At 34.5% G+C, this 19,060-nt stretch overlaps 1 protein-coding gene across 1 annotated transcript in view; it reads right to left on the reverse strand.

The window, feature by feature from the left end:
* Positions 1–239: 239 nt before the first annotated feature.
* LOC110022428 (zinc finger CCCH domain-containing protein 5) overlaps positions 240–19,060 on the reverse strand; it is a 34,271-nt gene continuing 15,450 nt past the window's right edge. Inside the window, exons 7-10 of the mRNA XM_020721360.1 lie at positions 16,924–17,040; positions 16,672–16,746; positions 15,776–15,999; positions 240–1,088 (exon numbers count right to left, since the gene is read on the reverse strand). Of these exons, the coding sequence (XP_020577019.1) occupies positions 413–1,088; positions 15,776–15,999; positions 16,672–16,746; positions 16,924–17,040 (1,092 nt within the window). The 3' untranslated portion in view covers positions 240–412. The remainder of the gene's footprint in view (positions 1,089–15,775; positions 16,000–16,671; positions 16,747–16,923; positions 17,041–19,060) is intronic.

The raw sequence follows: 19,060 nt of genomic DNA on the forward strand, positions 1-19,060 counted from the left end.
TTCATATTATATCAAAAATACCAATATTTTAAACTTCTAACGAATGAAGTACGCCTTTCCATGAATAGATAAGATGGCATACAACTAAAAATTGAAGTTTGATGTTAGATATGTAAAATACATAAAGATGGAGTGCTATATATGTAAATCTTCCGTAATATTAGTATAAACTTCAACCAGCGACAAATAGCTCACCAATCCAAAGCAGTAGAAGATCTAGAAAGCAAGAAGAAAGCCGCTCAACGTGAATCTATGACACCATATTTTGAAATGCTTTCAATTACATCACCAGGCACTTCACAAAACTCCTGTAGCTTCTACTAATCATTTTACAAGCCCTCCAATCTCAAATCTCAATCAGTACTCAACAAACTCATCCACATCACATAACTGCTAAGAAATGAAAGATCGACTAAGTTTCCTCAACAAGAAAATCATGCTCGGAAGCTTTCCAGCGACCAGGAGATTCATCGCTTTCTTCCATACGTCGATGTTCAGGCAACTGATGACTTCTGCGCCGCCGCGAACTATGTTCATCATATTTTCTTCTATTGCCAGATTGACTATGATAACGATATCTAGCCACGTCATAATCTTCATCTTCATCATGATCCTCAGATGAATATTTCTCATTGAAATCCCCATTCGTCGAGCCCTGATCCTTCGAATTCGTTCTGTAGAGTTTCTTGCGGGGTTTGGACTCTGAATTCTCCTGCTCTTCTGAATATACCTTCCTCTTTCTCCTACTGGATGATGATCTTCTCTCATGTCTTCCAGCACGTTCTGGTGGAATATTTACAGCATATCTTCTATGATTCCTGCACGAATCATGATTCATTTCCTTGGATGTACTTTCAACAGCTTCATCGCTGTGAGAGCAGTAATTCTTTGAATAGAATCGGTCTTCAGATCTGTGGCGCTCAGAAGGCTGCTCATTCTTATCTTCTGAAACAAGGTGTCCTCTTCTTTTAGCGGAATGCTCTGCTTTTATTGAATGTTTCGTGTATCGAAGCTTTGAATTCAGTTCTCCATCAGAACTGCTATTGCTCAAATTTATTTCCTTATTATGAAACCTTTCTGATTGATGCCTGCCACATTTAAATCACAAGTTGACGTTTGAGTGCCAAGTTCATAATTTGCAGAACGAGAAGAATTTTGGGGCAGAATTACTATGTATTTACATACCTAACGCCTAAACTTTATGTTTACATTTATAGCACTCAAATCTTTCAAATCACATAAAAATACCACTATTTTGACTTTTAAGAAGTGAAAAACATTTTCTCATGCAGAGTTAAGGGGGCATATATGTAAAAATTGAAGTTTAGGTGTTAGCTATGTAAATGCATAAGAACTAAGTGGCATGTAAATCTTCCAAAAAAAAGGGTGTGGGTTTTGGGGTAAAGGGTAGTCACAAACTGGATGAATGACAGTTGGCACCTATATTTATGAACAGTAGTTTCAATCAGCCATAATATGCATGCCAAAATTCAATTGAAAGCGCATTGTGGCAATACAGAGAGGATCAAGCAAATAAAGATCTAAGTGGTTTCATTCATTTCAAGATGATATTACAGTAAAAATGGTATTATGTTCATGAAGTTATACTAGCACTAAACTTTATGTTTACTTTTATAGCACTCAAATCTTTCATATCACATAAAAATACCACTATTTTGGCTTTCAAGTAGTGAAATACATTTTCTCATGCAGTGTTAAGGTGGTATATATGTAAAAATTAAAGTTTATGTATTAGTTATGTAAATGCATAGTAATTAAGTGGTATGTAAATCTTAAAAAAAAATGGTGGGTTTTGGGGTACAAAGGGTAGTCGCAAAATGGATGAATTGGCAGTTGGCACCAATGCTTATGAACAATAGTCTCCGGGCCCATTTGGGGTAGTTTATAAGTGCGGCAACGTTTTCAAAAACGCCGCCGCACCTGTTTGTTTCGCACGTTTTACCTATATATCCGAAAACGATGTTTTTTATTTGCATGAAAATGCGATTGCAGGTATAACGCCGCGGTCAGCGTTTCGAACGCCCCCCGCAATCCATTTTACCCACCTAACCTCAGTGAATTGAATTTTGCCCTAGCCGTTCGAAGCCGCTCCTACCTCCGCACTCCCCATTTGGCCGAGAAGCTTTGAGGTCTGCACTAGCTCGCGACTTCCGTAGTCGCTCCTTGCTTTAGTTTGGCATCCCGTCCTTCTTCGGCAAGCTTTTTCTTCGGCATTCTCGACAGGTATAACATCTTCCGTGTCCTCTTCTTCGCAACTCCACTGGCTTTTCAACAGCCATTTCTTCCTCTTCTTCGCACCTCTACAGACATTTCTACAACATTTCTTCCTCTTCCTCTTCTTCTGCTGCATTTCTTCTTTTTCGGTACTTACAGTCTTGTATTAAATGGTGGAGAATGAAATCAGATAATCACATTGGGTGTGCATTTATTATAGGCTGAAGTAAAAAAAAAATGTTTCAGTACGAATTTTTAAGATGTTCTCGAAGATTTCATATTCAAAGTTACATAGCATGATGACAATTAATTTAGGTTCAATATAAAAGCAATAAATCATTTTGTCGAAGGAATTTTTGGTAGCAATTCCTCGAGCAGGGATTGCAATATTGTGATCTTTCTCTTAATTGATATAATTAGATTTTTTCAATAAAGGTCACCCATCTGTATTTCTATTATTACCTAAAGTATTTCATTTATCGACTTGATGCAACTAAGGATTATGTATGATCGTTTTTTGTTGGTTAATTTAAGAGTTGAGGAATGTATTGCTTGTGGCCATAAATGATTTTTACGAATGCAAAGTTATGGACATGCATGCACAAAGGAAGTTGATGTGGACATATATGACGCAAATGATGGGGGCTCTATGGATGCATTAATACTCACCCGTTCGTTTTTTAGATTTAACTATAACTACTAAATAAGTGTGGCGATCTTATTCGTCATGTACGATGGGGTTAAAAGCAATAGTTTATGACATAAAGAATGAATAATTCTTTATAAAGGTTAGTGCTATAGCTATTATAGATGCTTGAGCTAAAAAATTATAAATAATTTCAATGAATATCACATATTCGTCCGTTTTTTTTATTTGGGCAGACGAATCTTGATATTTGGTTTTCTGATGAATATTTTTCTCTACCATGTTTAGTAGTGTCTTCGTTAAAAATGTTTCAATAAGTGTTTTTTGCATTTATAAAATTGGAGTCGGGTCAAGTTCTTCAATCATAGTCATCAAATTCATTTTGAATGGTTATGATTATTGCTTCCATTAAATCAAAGTATTTTTTTATAATTTTTTCCTTTTAATCAGAGTGCTTTCATTAAGAGGATTCTTGTACTATAAAATCAGTTAATGGATACCACTTTCATAAAAATGTAGCAAACAATTTCTCAAATTAATTGTTAAACATCATGCCATGGTTGTTGGTCTAAAGAAGTTGGATTATCGGTCATGTGGGACAGGGATGCAACAAATGTTATCCGTTATCTTACTTAGGAAGGTCGAGCTCAAAAATAGACCTACGACATATTTTAAAAAAGATGGTTGGCAAAATATTATGGTCAAATTCAAGGAATTGACAGGAATGGACTATGACATGATGAAATTTAAGAATAAGTGAGATTAATAAAAGAATGACTGGAAATATGGAAAAAACTTAAGAGGGGAACTACAGATTTGGGTTGAGATCCAGTGAAACGAACATTAGATGCTCCTGAGAATTTGTGGGCAGAAAACTAGAAGTAATGACATACCTTTGACCAATTCCTTAATTCATTTTTAGTTATATTAAACTGATTTAACTAATTCAATTTGTTATTTCGTGCAGGTCGTGCCAGCAACTAAGAAATTCAAATTCTAAGACATTGATCCAGTAATAAAAGAGAAGCTGGATGACATGTTCAGTGGGATTGTTACAACGGGAGCACATGTTTTTACCCCATATGAACCTGACTTCATTGGCATAGCAGAAGAGAAGTGGACTTCACATCAGTTCCAAAACGGCCCAGGGTGGAGAAAAGGAAGAAAAGAGTCGCATTTGTCGGAAGCACAATCGAAAAACTTGTTGAATCCTGCACAATTAAGCTTGTTGCATCACAAGATATATCCGTTGAAGGGTGCTTTCGAATCCTAAACACACATGCTGAGGTTAAGGCGGACAGGAAACTATATATCAATTGTGTTAAGTTATTACAAGATCCAGTTCGTAGAGAAATTTTTGTAAAGTTTGATGCAGAATATCAAATCGATTTCTTACGTTCCTTCTTGGAAATTTGAATGCTTTGAAAGCTTGTCGTTATGTTTTCTCAGAACTGTTTGTACTGTTGTAACGGGAATCGTTATTTTCTTTCTAGCACTAACTTTTTATCCGCACTCCTTATAATTAACATTGTTGCTCTCATATCTTATGTGGTTATATGTTGTATGGATGTGTCTAAATGGATAACAGTTTTAACCATTCTCTTTTAACTAACTTTCGTAGGATGGATCCAGAACAATTGAACTACATTAGAAAGATTGTTCTTATTCTTATTTTATTATACAACTACTACCTTAAATAACCCCGTGTATGACGTCGAGTTATGTTGGAAATAAATGGGTCGGTGAGTTACTATAGGGTCATCCAACACGCTTCGCAAACATGTTCCGTATGACGAAAGAGACTTTTATTAACCTGCTCTACGAACTACAACACCAACATGGTTTGAATGGCTCGACCAGAATAACATTCAGAGAGGTGTTAGCAATAACACTTTATATATTATCTCAGAATGAGTCCATTAGAGGATTCATGGAGCGATTCCAACATTCATCAGAGACTATTAGCAGACATTTCTCAATTGTTCTAAAGGCACTAGTAGGTTTAGCCTCCAAGATAATTAAGCCCGAGGATCCCACATTCCAGTCTATTCCTAATCATATTGCGAATGACCCATTCTACATGTCGTTCTTCAAGGTATCTATTAAAGATGTCATTATTATATTAAAATTAGTTATCTCTCAATTATTAATAAATTAAACACTATAAATTTTAGGACTGTATAGGAGCTATTGATGGAACTCACGTCGATGCATGTGTATCTGCCACTGACAAAGTCGCCTACATTGGACGCTATGGTTTCCCCACACAATGTAATGGTCGTTTGCGATTTCAACATGTGTTTCGGATTTGTGATAGTCGGATGGGAGGGCAGCACACACGATAGCCGTATTTTTAAGTTTGTCACCAGACGCCGAAAACATTGCTTCCCGTACCCCCCCTCATGATACGTATTTATAGCAAATATATTTGATATTTCTGAATCATTTCTAAATTATGTATTCGTGCATGTAAATATTACCTGGTTGACTCTGAATATCCCTTACAGAGGGGTTATCTAAAGTCTTATGCTGACACAAAGTACTACATTCCTGACTTTGAGAGGTCAAGCGGGATTGCACGTGGTAGGAAGGAAATGTTTAACAAACGGCACTACTCTTTACGTAGTGTGATTGAAAAATCATTTGGGGTATGGAAGAAGAAGTGGATGATATTACACGACATGCCAACCTATCCATTTCCTAAGTTCATATAGTTGTTGCAACAATGACATTGCACAACTACATCCGCAGCCACCATTCTAGGTTTGATGTGGACGTTGTTTCTGTAGAAGAAGACTTACATGAGATTCCACCAGAAGCGTATGAATTCCATATGGGATGTCCCATACCACAGTAAGAATCGGAGCATGCTCACAGTCACGAAGGTGAAGGTGCAATGGAGATGGCTGCATTGCGAGACCAGCTAACGGACGATATTGCTCGATCATGATTGCTCGTCTGTTGTTATTTTTAAAGTATTAAAATAGGATGCATCCATATCTAATACATTCTCTTTTTTATGGAACTTTTTAATTCTCTTTTTTCTTCTCCACAATGATCTCTCAAAATGACCAGCTTCTTGTAATTTGGATAAGGTTGATTCTTATTCTGCAACATAGGATGATGGTGTATGTTAAAAAATTGTGCTCTCTAACTTATCTTTTTACCTTCTTTATCTCAAACAGTTCTTCCAGACATAAGAATTGTGTGCTATGTAAACTGGTTATTATGCAATTATGCTAAGCTATTTCTTGTGATGGGGCTAGAACAACTTGGACTTCTATTGCATGGGGGAGAGCACAAGAACTTCAATTTTTACATATATACCACCTTGCCAATGCATTAAAAGGCATAATTAGCTTTTTTATAAGTTAAAATGGTGGTATTTTGATGTGATATATGAAATTTTTTGACGGTATAAATGTATAAAAATAAGTTTAGGTGTTAGATATTCAAATGTATAAGAATTGCGTGGTATGTATGTAAATGCCCCATTTTTCTTTTTTACTGTGCACCCCACAACCCATTACGTGGTAAATGTCCTTCCTGTAGGTGCAGACTTCCTAAACGATTGATTCTATTCATGTATTACAACCAATGTTATAGTTCTTCTACTTTCCACTACTGCTCTATTCAGCATCCCCTTTTGAACTATATGAAACTCGAAAAAATTTTGAAGAGGATAAGCACGATGAGGTTGATCAAAACAAAGCAACTATATTCATTCGATTTCATTTTTATTTTCGTTGCAATTCCTGAAGCACAGAATTGGGGACTTTTATATGAGTAATGAAGTACTTTAGGCGTGGTAAGCAGCAAATTTTTAATGAGATTTGCTCGTCTCGCAAGAGATAGTTTGTCTGACTTCCTAAGCATTTAATTTCATAGCTGCTCGATGAATAATGTGCATAAAATCTTCAACACGGTGAAAGTTGAGAAGTTAAGCAATTCTCTTCATCCTCCAACCAGACATTATCTTGCTGAACATAATAGTTGATATAGCATTGTTAATTTTCAGATTTGTCCAATTAGAACAGTCCCTGACTTCCCAAGCATTTAATTTCATAGCTTTGCTTTTGGGCTTCCCCCCAGCTGAATTGCTTCAGCTTAATAAAATCAATTATAGGTTTCACAATAGTGCTGAAAACTCGTATAAAATGACGATAATGGTTGGCAAGGCCATGAAAGCTGTGACTTTAGAAATTGATGCCAAGAACAAATTGCATCTAATTTTTTTGGATCGGTTTGGATGTCTGTCAGCACAAATTGATTAATTTTTAACTGTATTTATTTGTTAGTATGTTAAAATTTAACTGTATTGCATTTGATTCATTTAGCCTCTCTGCTCGCATGGCTCTTGTGTTTCCTAATCAAATGGGCCATTTTGATGGCTGTCTTCAATGGGAGACATTTACATACATACCACATAATTATTATATATTTACATATCTAACACCTAAACTTTTATATCTACATGCCTACCACTCAACAATTATCTGATGAGTATAAAATGTTGAAGTTGGAGCCAATTTCTGTCCAAGCCAAACTGTTTGGATAGAAATTTGTTTGCAGAAGTCTTTCCGGCCTGCTTATACTCGGTTAATGGTTGATTTTATAGTTCTCAATATCTCCATGGCCTTGTTTTGTGTAACACTTAAATTCATACATGTATGCCACTTATCTATTCATGAAGATTCCTATTTAAAATTTCATAGTTAAAATATTAGTGTTTTTGATGTGATGTGAAAGATTTGGGCGGTATAAATATTAAAAGCAATGCCTTTTCGTTCCTCTTTCTTGCTATTAGTTTAAAAAAAGTTATTATAATTAGTTTATTATGAAGCGTCGGTGTGTTTTTTGTGTATCTTACCAAATGCTACCTCTATATGGTAGTTTAGAATAATAGAATTGCTTTTTTCGTTTTTACAAACCTGCTACAATCCAGTTTAGCTTTTATATAAAAATAAGTATAGAATTAGAATGAGAATCTAGATTTATCATGTATAATCTTTTTAAATGATTTTATTGTTGATCCTTTTTCCTTCCAATCAGGAGTGGAGATCTAGACATTCATGCAAGCCAACCCTGATGTCACAAAGAAATAAATTTTTATATATCATCTGAAGCTGATCATTATTAATTTTGAGTTAAATTTTTATGTTAATTTTTGCTCAAGTTTTTATAAGTGTTGAAACAAATTGGTTTTCATTTGGAATAGTTGAAGTTAAAAACAATTCTTGAAAAGTTCAAATCTTCCATTATAACCAATTCCTTAACCCACATCTTCAGTCCCAACATGTCAATTCATATAATCACGCCAAGGAAAAAAAACAATAATAACGAATTCTGGAAATTCATAATAAACTTTTTCTTGCAGCATCCCAAAATTCTGGAAAGAAGCAGAATAAGCTTCTTTTGTCAGACTACTTGATGCTCCATGCCATGTTCTAGAAGGAATACCTCCATGAGGCAAATCGTTTTGAATAGCAGGCAGTTGATTATCAATTGTATGTCTGGAAAATTTTAACTTCCAATTGGTGTCTTTCTAGTCACCAAACATTGATATTTCTTGTGTAAATGTGATTAACTTGGATGAGGCTTTCCTAGTATTTATTTTGCTTTTCAGGGAACTATTACAAATTCTTATACATGCCCCCATTTGATTGCTTCTAAACAGCAAACATAATTATTCATTGTATTTAGTTGGATGTAAATGTCGTGGCTTATTTCATTTTTTGTTGCTAGCCACTGAGATGATTTATAAATAGGACTGAGAAAGTAAATTCATGTGCATTTATATTTCTTACGCTTAACAAGCGTTGGTGCCCAATTCTATTTCAAATTCAGAATTATCTCTTACAGGTTTTGAAGCGAAGAAAGTTTTTGGCTAGTGTTTTTCAAAATCTTTCTTGTGCATTTTTTATTTCATTACAACTTTTCTTATCACTAACGTCTTTCTTCTGCATTTTTCATAGAAAAAATGAGCTCAAATTTCTCAGGGAACTCTGAGCTCAAAGTTCTCAGGGAACTCTGGGCTAGTGCTTTGCTGTTGCGGACTGCCTACTGTGTTGCTCACATCCCATCAGCCACATAGCTACGGCCGACGATTCCACAGGTGCCCACGATGGGCAAACAGTCCGGACAGGTGCCAGTTCTTTAGGTGGGCAGACATTCCAACCTATTCCACTGCCAATAGTGATCGGGGCTAAAAAATATCTCAATCATCCCAAACAGAGATTGTTGCTCCAGACATGCCCCTTCTACATTTTAAAATGAGTGCTATCATAATTTTAGTTATTATTATTTTTTTTAATAGGTTTGTAGATAGTCTCCCTTGAGTGAAAAGTACATCTTTTTTTTTCTTTGAACTGTTATGCAGTGTTTTTTTGGATTTTAGTATATTAAATATGTCCCATTATATTATTGTTGCAAACAGCTCCACTGCGCGTGGTTGAAATGGTCATTTCTCCACCAACAACTGTAAATCAGTTATTTTCAAATCGCAAAAACCAAACAGTTTATTCAGTTCAGGGGCAAAATAGTCATTTCTCCACAAACTGCTAAAAATCAGTTGTTTTCCAAACACTCGAACTAAACAGCCAGACAGCTTATCCGGATCAACTACTGATCAGCAGCTTATCAGGATAAGCTGTTTATCTCGATAAGCTAGATAAGTTGTAGCTGCGCCAAACAGACCCTCAACCAGCATAATATGCATGCCAAAATTAAATTGAAAGCGCATTGCGCAATATAGAGAGAATCAAGCAAAAAAAGATCTAATTGGTTTCATTCATTTCAAGATGATATCACGGTAAAAATGGTATTATGTTCATGAAGTTATACTAGCACTATAAAATTAAGAGAAGATCTAGCAAATAAATGCACTACAATAATGCCAATCACATCTGAGTGTAGCTGTTTAATGAGAATGCTTCTAAAGCTTAGTCCCCTGAATTAGTTTATTAACAGTTTTATTTTAAATATTTATCCCCCTACTCCATTCCCGTTTAGTACTGCATGACGAGAAAAAATAACTTGCATGTTCTTTTGCACAACTCCAAGTCTTTCTGTGTAGTTTTCCATCATTTGCAATATTACTGTCCATCAATCTCATAAATGCATATTTCTACCCTTCATAACACATGCAAATACTTTAAGTTCGAAAAATTATCTCATGTCTATTGCCATTTCTTTACATAAAACAGCTAGACTTATAATAGCTGGGTGTCATTTTTTATCACAAAAAAACTTGAACCTATCATAATTAGGCATGACTTCACAATCTAACATATTAACTAACAATTTCACATTGGTTGACGAAAATTGCATGATATGTACTAACTTATTGTTAAACAGATCCTAAACCTTTACATTCAATTTTTTTTATGCAGTCATTCTAAGTGAATTTTTTAGAAAAAAAACTATTTAGAAGTTATAATTGCATTCATATAGAGTTCTGTCAAGCATGTGCTTTGCAAAATCTACTACTAATAATAATAAATCTTGACCAAATTAGCTCCTAATATTTGTCTTCATTCATTAATCCATAAATGATAGAAATTAATTTCAGTAAAAACAGTCGTTTTTGGGTTTCCAAACCCTTTTTGGTTTGTTGTGCCTTTTATATGATTAAACAAATATATATGTGAAGAATATAAAAAGGTGAATGAGAAATTTGTGTGGGCAACAAAGAAAAGAAATTTACCATTTTTCATTCATACTACAAATGAAAAGGCTAAAGACCTATTTATACTATACTATTATAAAGATCATTCTAAAACTCCTCCATATTGCTAGCATAATCTAGAAAAATCCACAATCAGGCTTTCTAGTTTTTATTAGAAATAGAATACTAAAAGACACATTAGTGAATACATTCTTCTAAATATTTTTAGTGAAGTGAAATTGTATCGTATGCTAGTGAGATATGTTGGCGAACTATGTGGTACGTAGTGGGAAGAGTACGCGCCCCGCTCCGAAACAAAGAAAAAGGTGCGTGCCGCACTCACGAGGGACTGCCAGTGAGAGACTGGAGGAAGGTGGGGATGACGTCAAGTCCGCATGGCCCTTATGGGCTAGGCCACACACGTGCTACAATGGCAATGACAATGGGAAGCAAGGCTGTAAGGCGGAGCGAATCCGGAAAGATTGCCTCAGTTCGGATTGTTCTCTGCAACTCGGGAACATGAAGTTGGAATCGCTAGTAATCGCGGATCAGCATGCTCAGCATGCCCGGTGAATATGCACCCGGGCCCTGTACACACCGCCTGTCAAAACCTGGAAATGGATTTCGCCCGAAGCATCGGACCAATGATCGCCCATGACTACTGTGTACCACTAGTGCCACAAAGGCTTTTGGTGGTCTTCTTGGCGCATACCACGGTGAGGTCTTCGACTGGGGTGAAGTCGTAATATTAATAATTTTTTATTTAATTCAAAAGACTCCCCCTTAAACCAAAATTTTCATTGACTATCCTAAGAAGTGTCTCCATTTTATGAATCATGCTATAGCTAAGGAGCTTGGTGAAAATATCTACAATTTGATCTTCAGTTTTCACATACTCCACTTGAACTTCTTGATCCTTGATTTAGTCTCTTATATAATGAAAACAAATATCGATATGCTTGCTTCTTTCATCATGAACAAGATTTTTTTAAAATGATATTGTTGATTTGTTATCAACATAAAATTTTGTTGCTTCATATTGAGAATATCTAATTTCTTTTAGTAGTTGTAGTCATATTACATGCCACACACATGATGCTGCTACAACATATTCAGCTTCACACGTTGAGAGAGTAATAATTGATTTTTTTGAACACTGTGAATTCAGTGTCACCCATATAAAATTAAAAATCACTCGTACTGTTTCTATCATCTTGGTCTCCAACCCAGTCACTATCTAAATATCCTGTAAGTTGATATTCATTAGAACAAGAATGTAAAAGACCATTAGTTAGTGTATCTTTAATATAACGAAAAATTCTTTTAGTTGCCTTTAAATCCACCTCAATGGGTTTTCCATATAACGACTGACAATTCCAACTCCATATAGAATGTCAGGTTTTTTGCATGTTAGATATCTCAGACTTCCATGAAATTTTTAAACATAGTTGGATCTATTAAGTCCCATCTTCTTTCTATGATAAATTGATACCGCATTTCGCTAGCGTGCTTGTTGGATTGCAATTCTTCATATTGAATTTCTTCAAAATTTCCTCTGCATATGCTTTTTGTTTAATGAATATACCTTCTTTATTTCTCTTCACTTCAATTCCAAGGAAGAATGACATAAGTCAAAGTTCTGTTATCACAAATTCTTTAACAATAAATTACTTAAATTCTTTTAATAAGAGTGGATTATTCCCTTTAAAAAAAAGATCTACATATAAATAAATAAATAATATATCTTCATTATCATGCTTCTTCAAATAAAAGGGGTTCTCATAAGGACATGAATATAACCATATTGCTTGAAGTATAAATCGATTCTTACATTCCGTGTCCTTAGTGCTTGTATTAGGCTATAAAAAGCCTTCCTTAATTTATAAACTTTTGATTCATTGCCCTTTTTTAATATATCACAAAGGTTGTTTGACACTTCTTCAATAAATTCATTTAAAAGACAAATTTCGCATCTACTTGAAAAATCGAACAATTATCTTGTGCAACAAGAGAAATAATTAAACAGATAATTTCCATGCGAATAACATGCGAATAACAATAGTAAATACCTCATTATAATCGATGCCTCTTTTTGCTTGTATCCTTTTGTCATTATATGCGTTCTGTAATTTTCAAGTCCTCCCATTGCATTCTTCTTTATTTTGTATATCCATTTTATACCAATAGCTTTATGTCCGTATGGAAGAGTTGTGAGCTCCCATGAATCGTTTTTCACTAGAGATTTAATTTCTTCATCCATTACGCATCTCCATCTTTTATCTTTTATATGGCTTGTTCAAAATTCAATATCTCATTATTTGCAAATAAGAAAACGAAGTTAAGTTCATCAGTTTTTTCATAAAACTCTCTTAAACTTCTTGCCTTCTCTTGCCTTTGATCAACACTTGAGGTTGGAGAATGTGATGAAGATTCTTGCAAATTTGTTGATGATAGTTCTTTTTGTAACTCTACAGACACCTATGCTTCATTTTGAGTGACTTGGCTTTGTCAATCTCATGCTCCATCGAAATCCACATCTTCACAGAAAATACTTCTAAAAATATTAGGATCAAATAGAGTAATACCCGATGAAGGTGAGTTTAGAGCTTTTGTCAACCAACTTAGTGTTTTTTTTTTTTAGGAACATGTGCACATGCAATGCTCTCAAACACCTTCAAATGAGAGATATTTGACTTTCTCCCAGTCCAAGCTTTTTGAAGCGTCAAATCATGTAAGCTTAGAGCTGGGCACCGATTGAGAATATAAACAACACGTGTCACTACCTCAACCAAAAATTTCTTTAGCATATCTTGCTTTTAATCATGCCCCGGACCATATTAAGAGTAGTGATTTTTCTTTTCCGCGACGCCATTTTGTTGATGTAAAAAAAGTGTTGTTAGTCAATGTCGAATGACATGCTCTTCACAATAATCTTCAAAAATATTTTATTCGTAAATTCACCGTCTCGATCTGATAGGATGATTTTTACTAAATTACTACTTTCATTCTCCACACTTGCCTTGAATTTCTTAAACATGATAAAAGCTTATGTTTTTTTTTCAAAAATTAGACCCAAGTTTTTCATGAATAATCATCAATAAAGTTAAGAAAATAGCGATGCTTACCAAAGGATGCTGGAGCAACAGGTCCACATACATCTATGTGGATTAATTGAAGAGACTTCTTTGCTTTAAAACACGCTTTATTTGAAAAAAATTTGCTAGGTTGCTTTTCAAATAGGCATCCTTCACAAATTTAATTTGGATGATTGATATTCGGCAACCCATATACCATTCTTTTTCTTGAGATATTATTTAAATCTTCGAAATTTAAATGTTCGAGCCTCATACGTCAAATCCATGAAAAATCATTATGCAAATCTTTAAGCAATTCATTATACTATCCTTTACATTGATAATAAACATTCTATTACTCGTCACCTCCACTTCGGCTATCAATTGGTTCAGATTATTTTTAATAGTGAGCTTTTTATTCTTAATATGAATATCAAATTCTTTTTCAATTAATTCCCCCCAAACTTAAAATACTATTCTTCATATTCGAAACATAAATAACATTAGAAAAAAATTAATGACTTCCACCTTTAAGAAGAATAAGGATTTTACATTTTCCTTTCATTGAAATTTTTGAAGATTTACCATAGTAAATTTGACTCTTCATTGTCTTCATTTCTATGAATATATCTTTATTTTACACATGATTACTTGCTTCGATATCTATGTACAATTTTTTTTTTCATATTTTTCTCCTTTGATAAAATAGGATCATCTTCCTTTTTCAAGGCAAGGTTAGTTTTTTTCTTGATTATGATGACATTCAAAGGCATAGTGACCAATTTTCTTGACAATATAACAACAAACATAAATGTTTTTTTGCACTTTTGGCATCTTGGCTCTTTCTTTCAGTCATCATTTTTTAAGATTTGACCATCTTCATTATTTTCTGATATTCTCGACGTCTATATCCTCGACCTCTTCCAAAAACACAATCACGACCACGACCGCGACTTTGCCCATTGACATTACAAGAAATTAAATTATCTACAATTTTAGAGACTTCATTTTCATTCTTTAATGTATAAAATTTTTTAGTCTTCATTTTCATTCCTTATTGTATGCTTTGATTGGAGGACTTGCTCGTTAGTATCCTATTTTTTTCTTATTCTTTCTTTCTTCATAAGCTATCAAAGATTACATAAATTCATTAACGATCATTGACTCTAAGCCTTTAGCTTCCTCAATAGCTATTACAATGTGCTAATTTATCATTCACCAAACGTAAAGTCTTTTCAATCACTCAAACATCCTCTAAACTTTCTCCGTACCTTCATAGTTGATTGACAAAGGTCAAAAATCTTGTGAAATAATCCTCCAAAATTTCAGTATCATTCATGTGGAGTGCCTCAAACTCGGCTCGAAGAGTTTGAAGCCAAAACTTCTTGACATTGCCTATGCCTTTATAATTGACTTGAGTATTTCTCATATTTTCTTAGAGATGGATGCATCGGCGACTTTCTCAAAACACGCCCCATCTAAGACTTGATAAATGAAGAAGAGCACTTTCTTATCCTTCTTCTATTTTCTTTCAACAAATCCATTTGGGTTGTTGATAATGTTGCTACGTCTTGTGGCTCGACATATCCTTTTTCAACTATCTCCAAAATATCCTGAGAACCAAACAATGCCTTCATTTAAAGACTCCAATTCTCATAATTCTCCTTTGTGAGATGACGCACTTGTAAATTCAAACCACTTGTCATTTTTTAACAAACCTAGCTTTGATACCAATTTGATAAAATAAATACATGTGGAGAATATAAAGAGGTGAATGAGAAATTTGTGTGGACAATAAAGAAAAAGAATTTATCATTTTTCATTCATACTCCAAATGATAAAGCTAAAGACCTATTTATACCAATAAAAAGATCATTCTAGTACTCTTTCATATGCTAGCATAATCTAAAAAAGTCCACAATCAAGTTTTTTAGTTTTTAGTGAATGTGGAATATTGAAAGACACTTTAGTAATTACATTCTTCTAGGTATTTCTAATATTAATAATTTTGGTTTAATTCCAAACAATAGAGTTCGGTCAAGCATTTGCTTTGCAAAATCTATTACTAATAATTATAAATCTTTACCGAATGAGCTCCTAACATTTGTCTTGATTCTTTTATCCATAAATGATAAAAGTTAATTTCAAGCAAACCTGTCGTTGTTGGATTTCCAGACCCTTTTTGGTTCTGTGTGCCTTCTATGATCCTGTGATTCCAATTCTTTGTCATAGCCTGATTCTGCCGAAGTACCAAATAAGAAAATCATCCTCTTGATCCAGTATCTAGGCGGAGGGTTATCCCAGTCAGCCCACTCATAATCTCCACCAGGGTTGCGGAAGCAATGAACGAAATTGCAGGCGCTTCCATGCGAGCAAGTCTGTAATCACTAATCAGTATTATTGATAAAGTTGTGACTAATAACATTTAGGTTTTCTTAACAAAAAAAAAAACCACAATCAATACAGAAGGTAAGAAGAAGGTAAGAAGTTCAAACTTTTATCATAAGAAATTTGACGCCACATTTCGTAGGCGCATTAACAAACATACCACCCAATTCCTATCTATTTACACATCTAGCACCTAAACTTCATTTTTATACATTTATACCACCCAAATCTTTCATATCACATAAAAAATACCGCCATTTTAACTTTTAGAAAATGAAATACACGTTTTCATTTATAGATAATGTGGTATGTATGCAAAAAAATAAATTTTAGGGGCCAGATATGCAAATACATAGGATTTGAGTGGTATGTATGTAAATCTTCTTATTTCTTATATATGCACACATGCATTTAAAAGTGTGCCCCAAGGTTCACATGGTAATATCTATTGCAATATAGACATTACCGTCCAAACACACACATTGCAGTTGCATGAAATTCTAGAAGTTATTTGCACCATCAAATTAGTAAATAAAATCAGCTTAAGTGCATGCACTAGATTTTGTTGGCAAATTTTCAACCATTCAAAGAATGAAATCAACAATTTAACATAGCAAAGGGTGTTGAATGTATAATACAAGGCAGAAGATGACCATCCATACCTTTAGCCTGGATTTCATGTATTCACCACAAATGGCAACCTTCCATCTTGTTACACCAACAAAGTCACAAATTATCTGATTGAAAATGAAGAAGGAAATAATCAACAGTAGAAGTGAAACTAAAAAGAGCACATAAAAAAACGGGAGCAAAATGAAGCATACAGAAAGAGCGTTACAATGGGATGCACATGAAATGACCAGTAAATGTGCAAAGGGTTTAGAATTCTCAAAACTAGAAATTACAAGAAATACCTGTTTTCCAGCATAGTAACGAGCATTCATGGTATTGAAGGCAAGAATTGCAGATTCAAGTAATTTATAGTGCACGTATAAATTTCCTCGTAGATGATAGGAACTGTTCTTACAAACCTGGAGAAGAAAGTTGAAAAAACATATTCTCAGATGAGAAACGGAGCTAAAAGCAGAGACTTAATCTAAACCAAACAAAAGAAGTTGACCAACGTTCAAGGATATTAGGTTTTATTTATCTTCTTTATGCTCTTGTTTTTCATTCTTTCTTATTAACAAAAAATCTATGGCAGAGATCAATCACTATTTTAGCTGAGGAGAAAATAACCAGTCGGCCATAACTAGATGTCAAACAAGGCAGAAATAAGCAAAAAGCTATTCAATTAATTAGAATAAATGTCCATTTTGCAAGGTTTATCTAGATACTAGAACAGGAGCTAATTCCATTATGTGAACATATCAAGGTATAGCAATAGTATTGTTTAAACACTAAAGCGTCTCAAAGAACTAAAGAGCAACTGCAGGAAATGGTGCATCAACTTAATAAGAACGTAACCTTTTTATGTAGATAGAGGTGCACTGGCATAAAAAGTTAATGGAATTATGATAGCAAACGAGAAAGAAGACAGATTTCCATAGAAATTAGGGCAAAATAAAAGTTTTTCTTCCGCCGATCCAAAATCAAAGCCATAAAACTCCGAATACATAAAATATAAGCAACTACAATTTGAGAGGCAAGCGATCTCTCCCAAATCCTAAACCTAACCCCAGGATTCAAGAAAAAATCACATGCATACCTAACTCTATGCATAATAAGCTCTAATATTTTGGAGTCATAATGGGAACGGAACAATTGGAGATGAATAGAGGAGTTTGTAAAGGGTTGATTTTGACATTGCAAAGTATTCAGATGATGGAGAACTTTCTTCCCCTGGATTTAAGGAGCACTGAAGTGATATTGAATATGAAATGGTTGCAATATTTAAAGGAAACTAAGATGAATTAGAAACACTTGACCATGGATTTCAGGAGGGAGATAAGACGGTAGTGCTTCACGGTGACCCTAGTTTGTGCAAGTCCTTGGTGTTAGTGGATCCATGGAAGTTGGCAGTTTTGAAGTGGCAACTACACCTAGAAGAGGCTGAGAAGTTCGTGAAGGGTTGTAATTCGATTATATGGCTATTGATGAAGAAACTGAAGAATGATAACTTTCAATGGAGGAAAGCGGTGACCAAGAATTTTAAAAAGTTAAAGAAAGTCATGACGAGTGTACCAGTCATCATGGAATTTTTTAACTTCTCAAAAATTTAGGCCGCCACTTTCCCTGATTGAAAATTACAATTCGAATTACGACCTTTCACAAATTTCTGGTAGTATCATGTAAATCTCATAAATCTTCTCAACCCCTTCAAGATCTTTGGTAGTGGCCACTCCAACGTTGTCACCTTCAAAGGATTCGCTAACACCAAGGTCTTGCACAAACTAGGAACACGATGAAGCACCACCATCTTATCTCCCTTCTGAAACTCCATGGTCAAAAATTTCCAATTCATCACAATCTCCCCTAAGGATTATAGTCATTTCATACACAATATCATATTAATACTCCATAAATCCAAGGGAAGAAAATTTTCCACAACCTGAGTACTTTACAGTGTCAAAATCAGCCCATTAAAAACTACCTTGCTCTTTTCGACCTGTCTAGTTCTCATCATGATTTCAAAACTTCATGTATCAAATATCTCAGTTGCTTCACTACTTAAGAGTAGAGATGAAATTGTGGGTGGCTCCACTATCTACTAACACAATTACATTCTACTCTCTAATCTTTCCTATAAGTTTTATAATGGAGTTTGGTGTTAACCTCACTGCTGAGCTTAATATGACTTTTGTCACATCCAAGTGAAGGTGATCCTCCTCCACCACCACAACTCTGTTTCTACATCCCCTGCCTCCTCGCTGCACCTGTGAAAAATTTTAATGTCCTATCCTTACAACGGTGTCCTAGGGCAAACTTCTCATCATACTGATAACATAACGCATCGACTTGCTTCTCCTAAGGCTCCGTCTCCGTTAACATTGTCAGTTTAATGCGACTTCTGCCAAATCCAAGTGAGAGTGTTCGTCCTCCACCACAGTT

The sequence above is a fragment of the Phalaenopsis equestris genome, unplaced genomic scaffold, assembly GCF_001263595.1.
Source record: "Phalaenopsis equestris unplaced genomic scaffold, ASM126359v1 Scaffold000190, whole genome shotgun sequence".
In the NCBI taxonomy this organism is placed as follows: domain Eukaryota; kingdom Viridiplantae; phylum Streptophyta; class Magnoliopsida; order Asparagales; family Orchidaceae; genus Phalaenopsis; species Phalaenopsis equestris.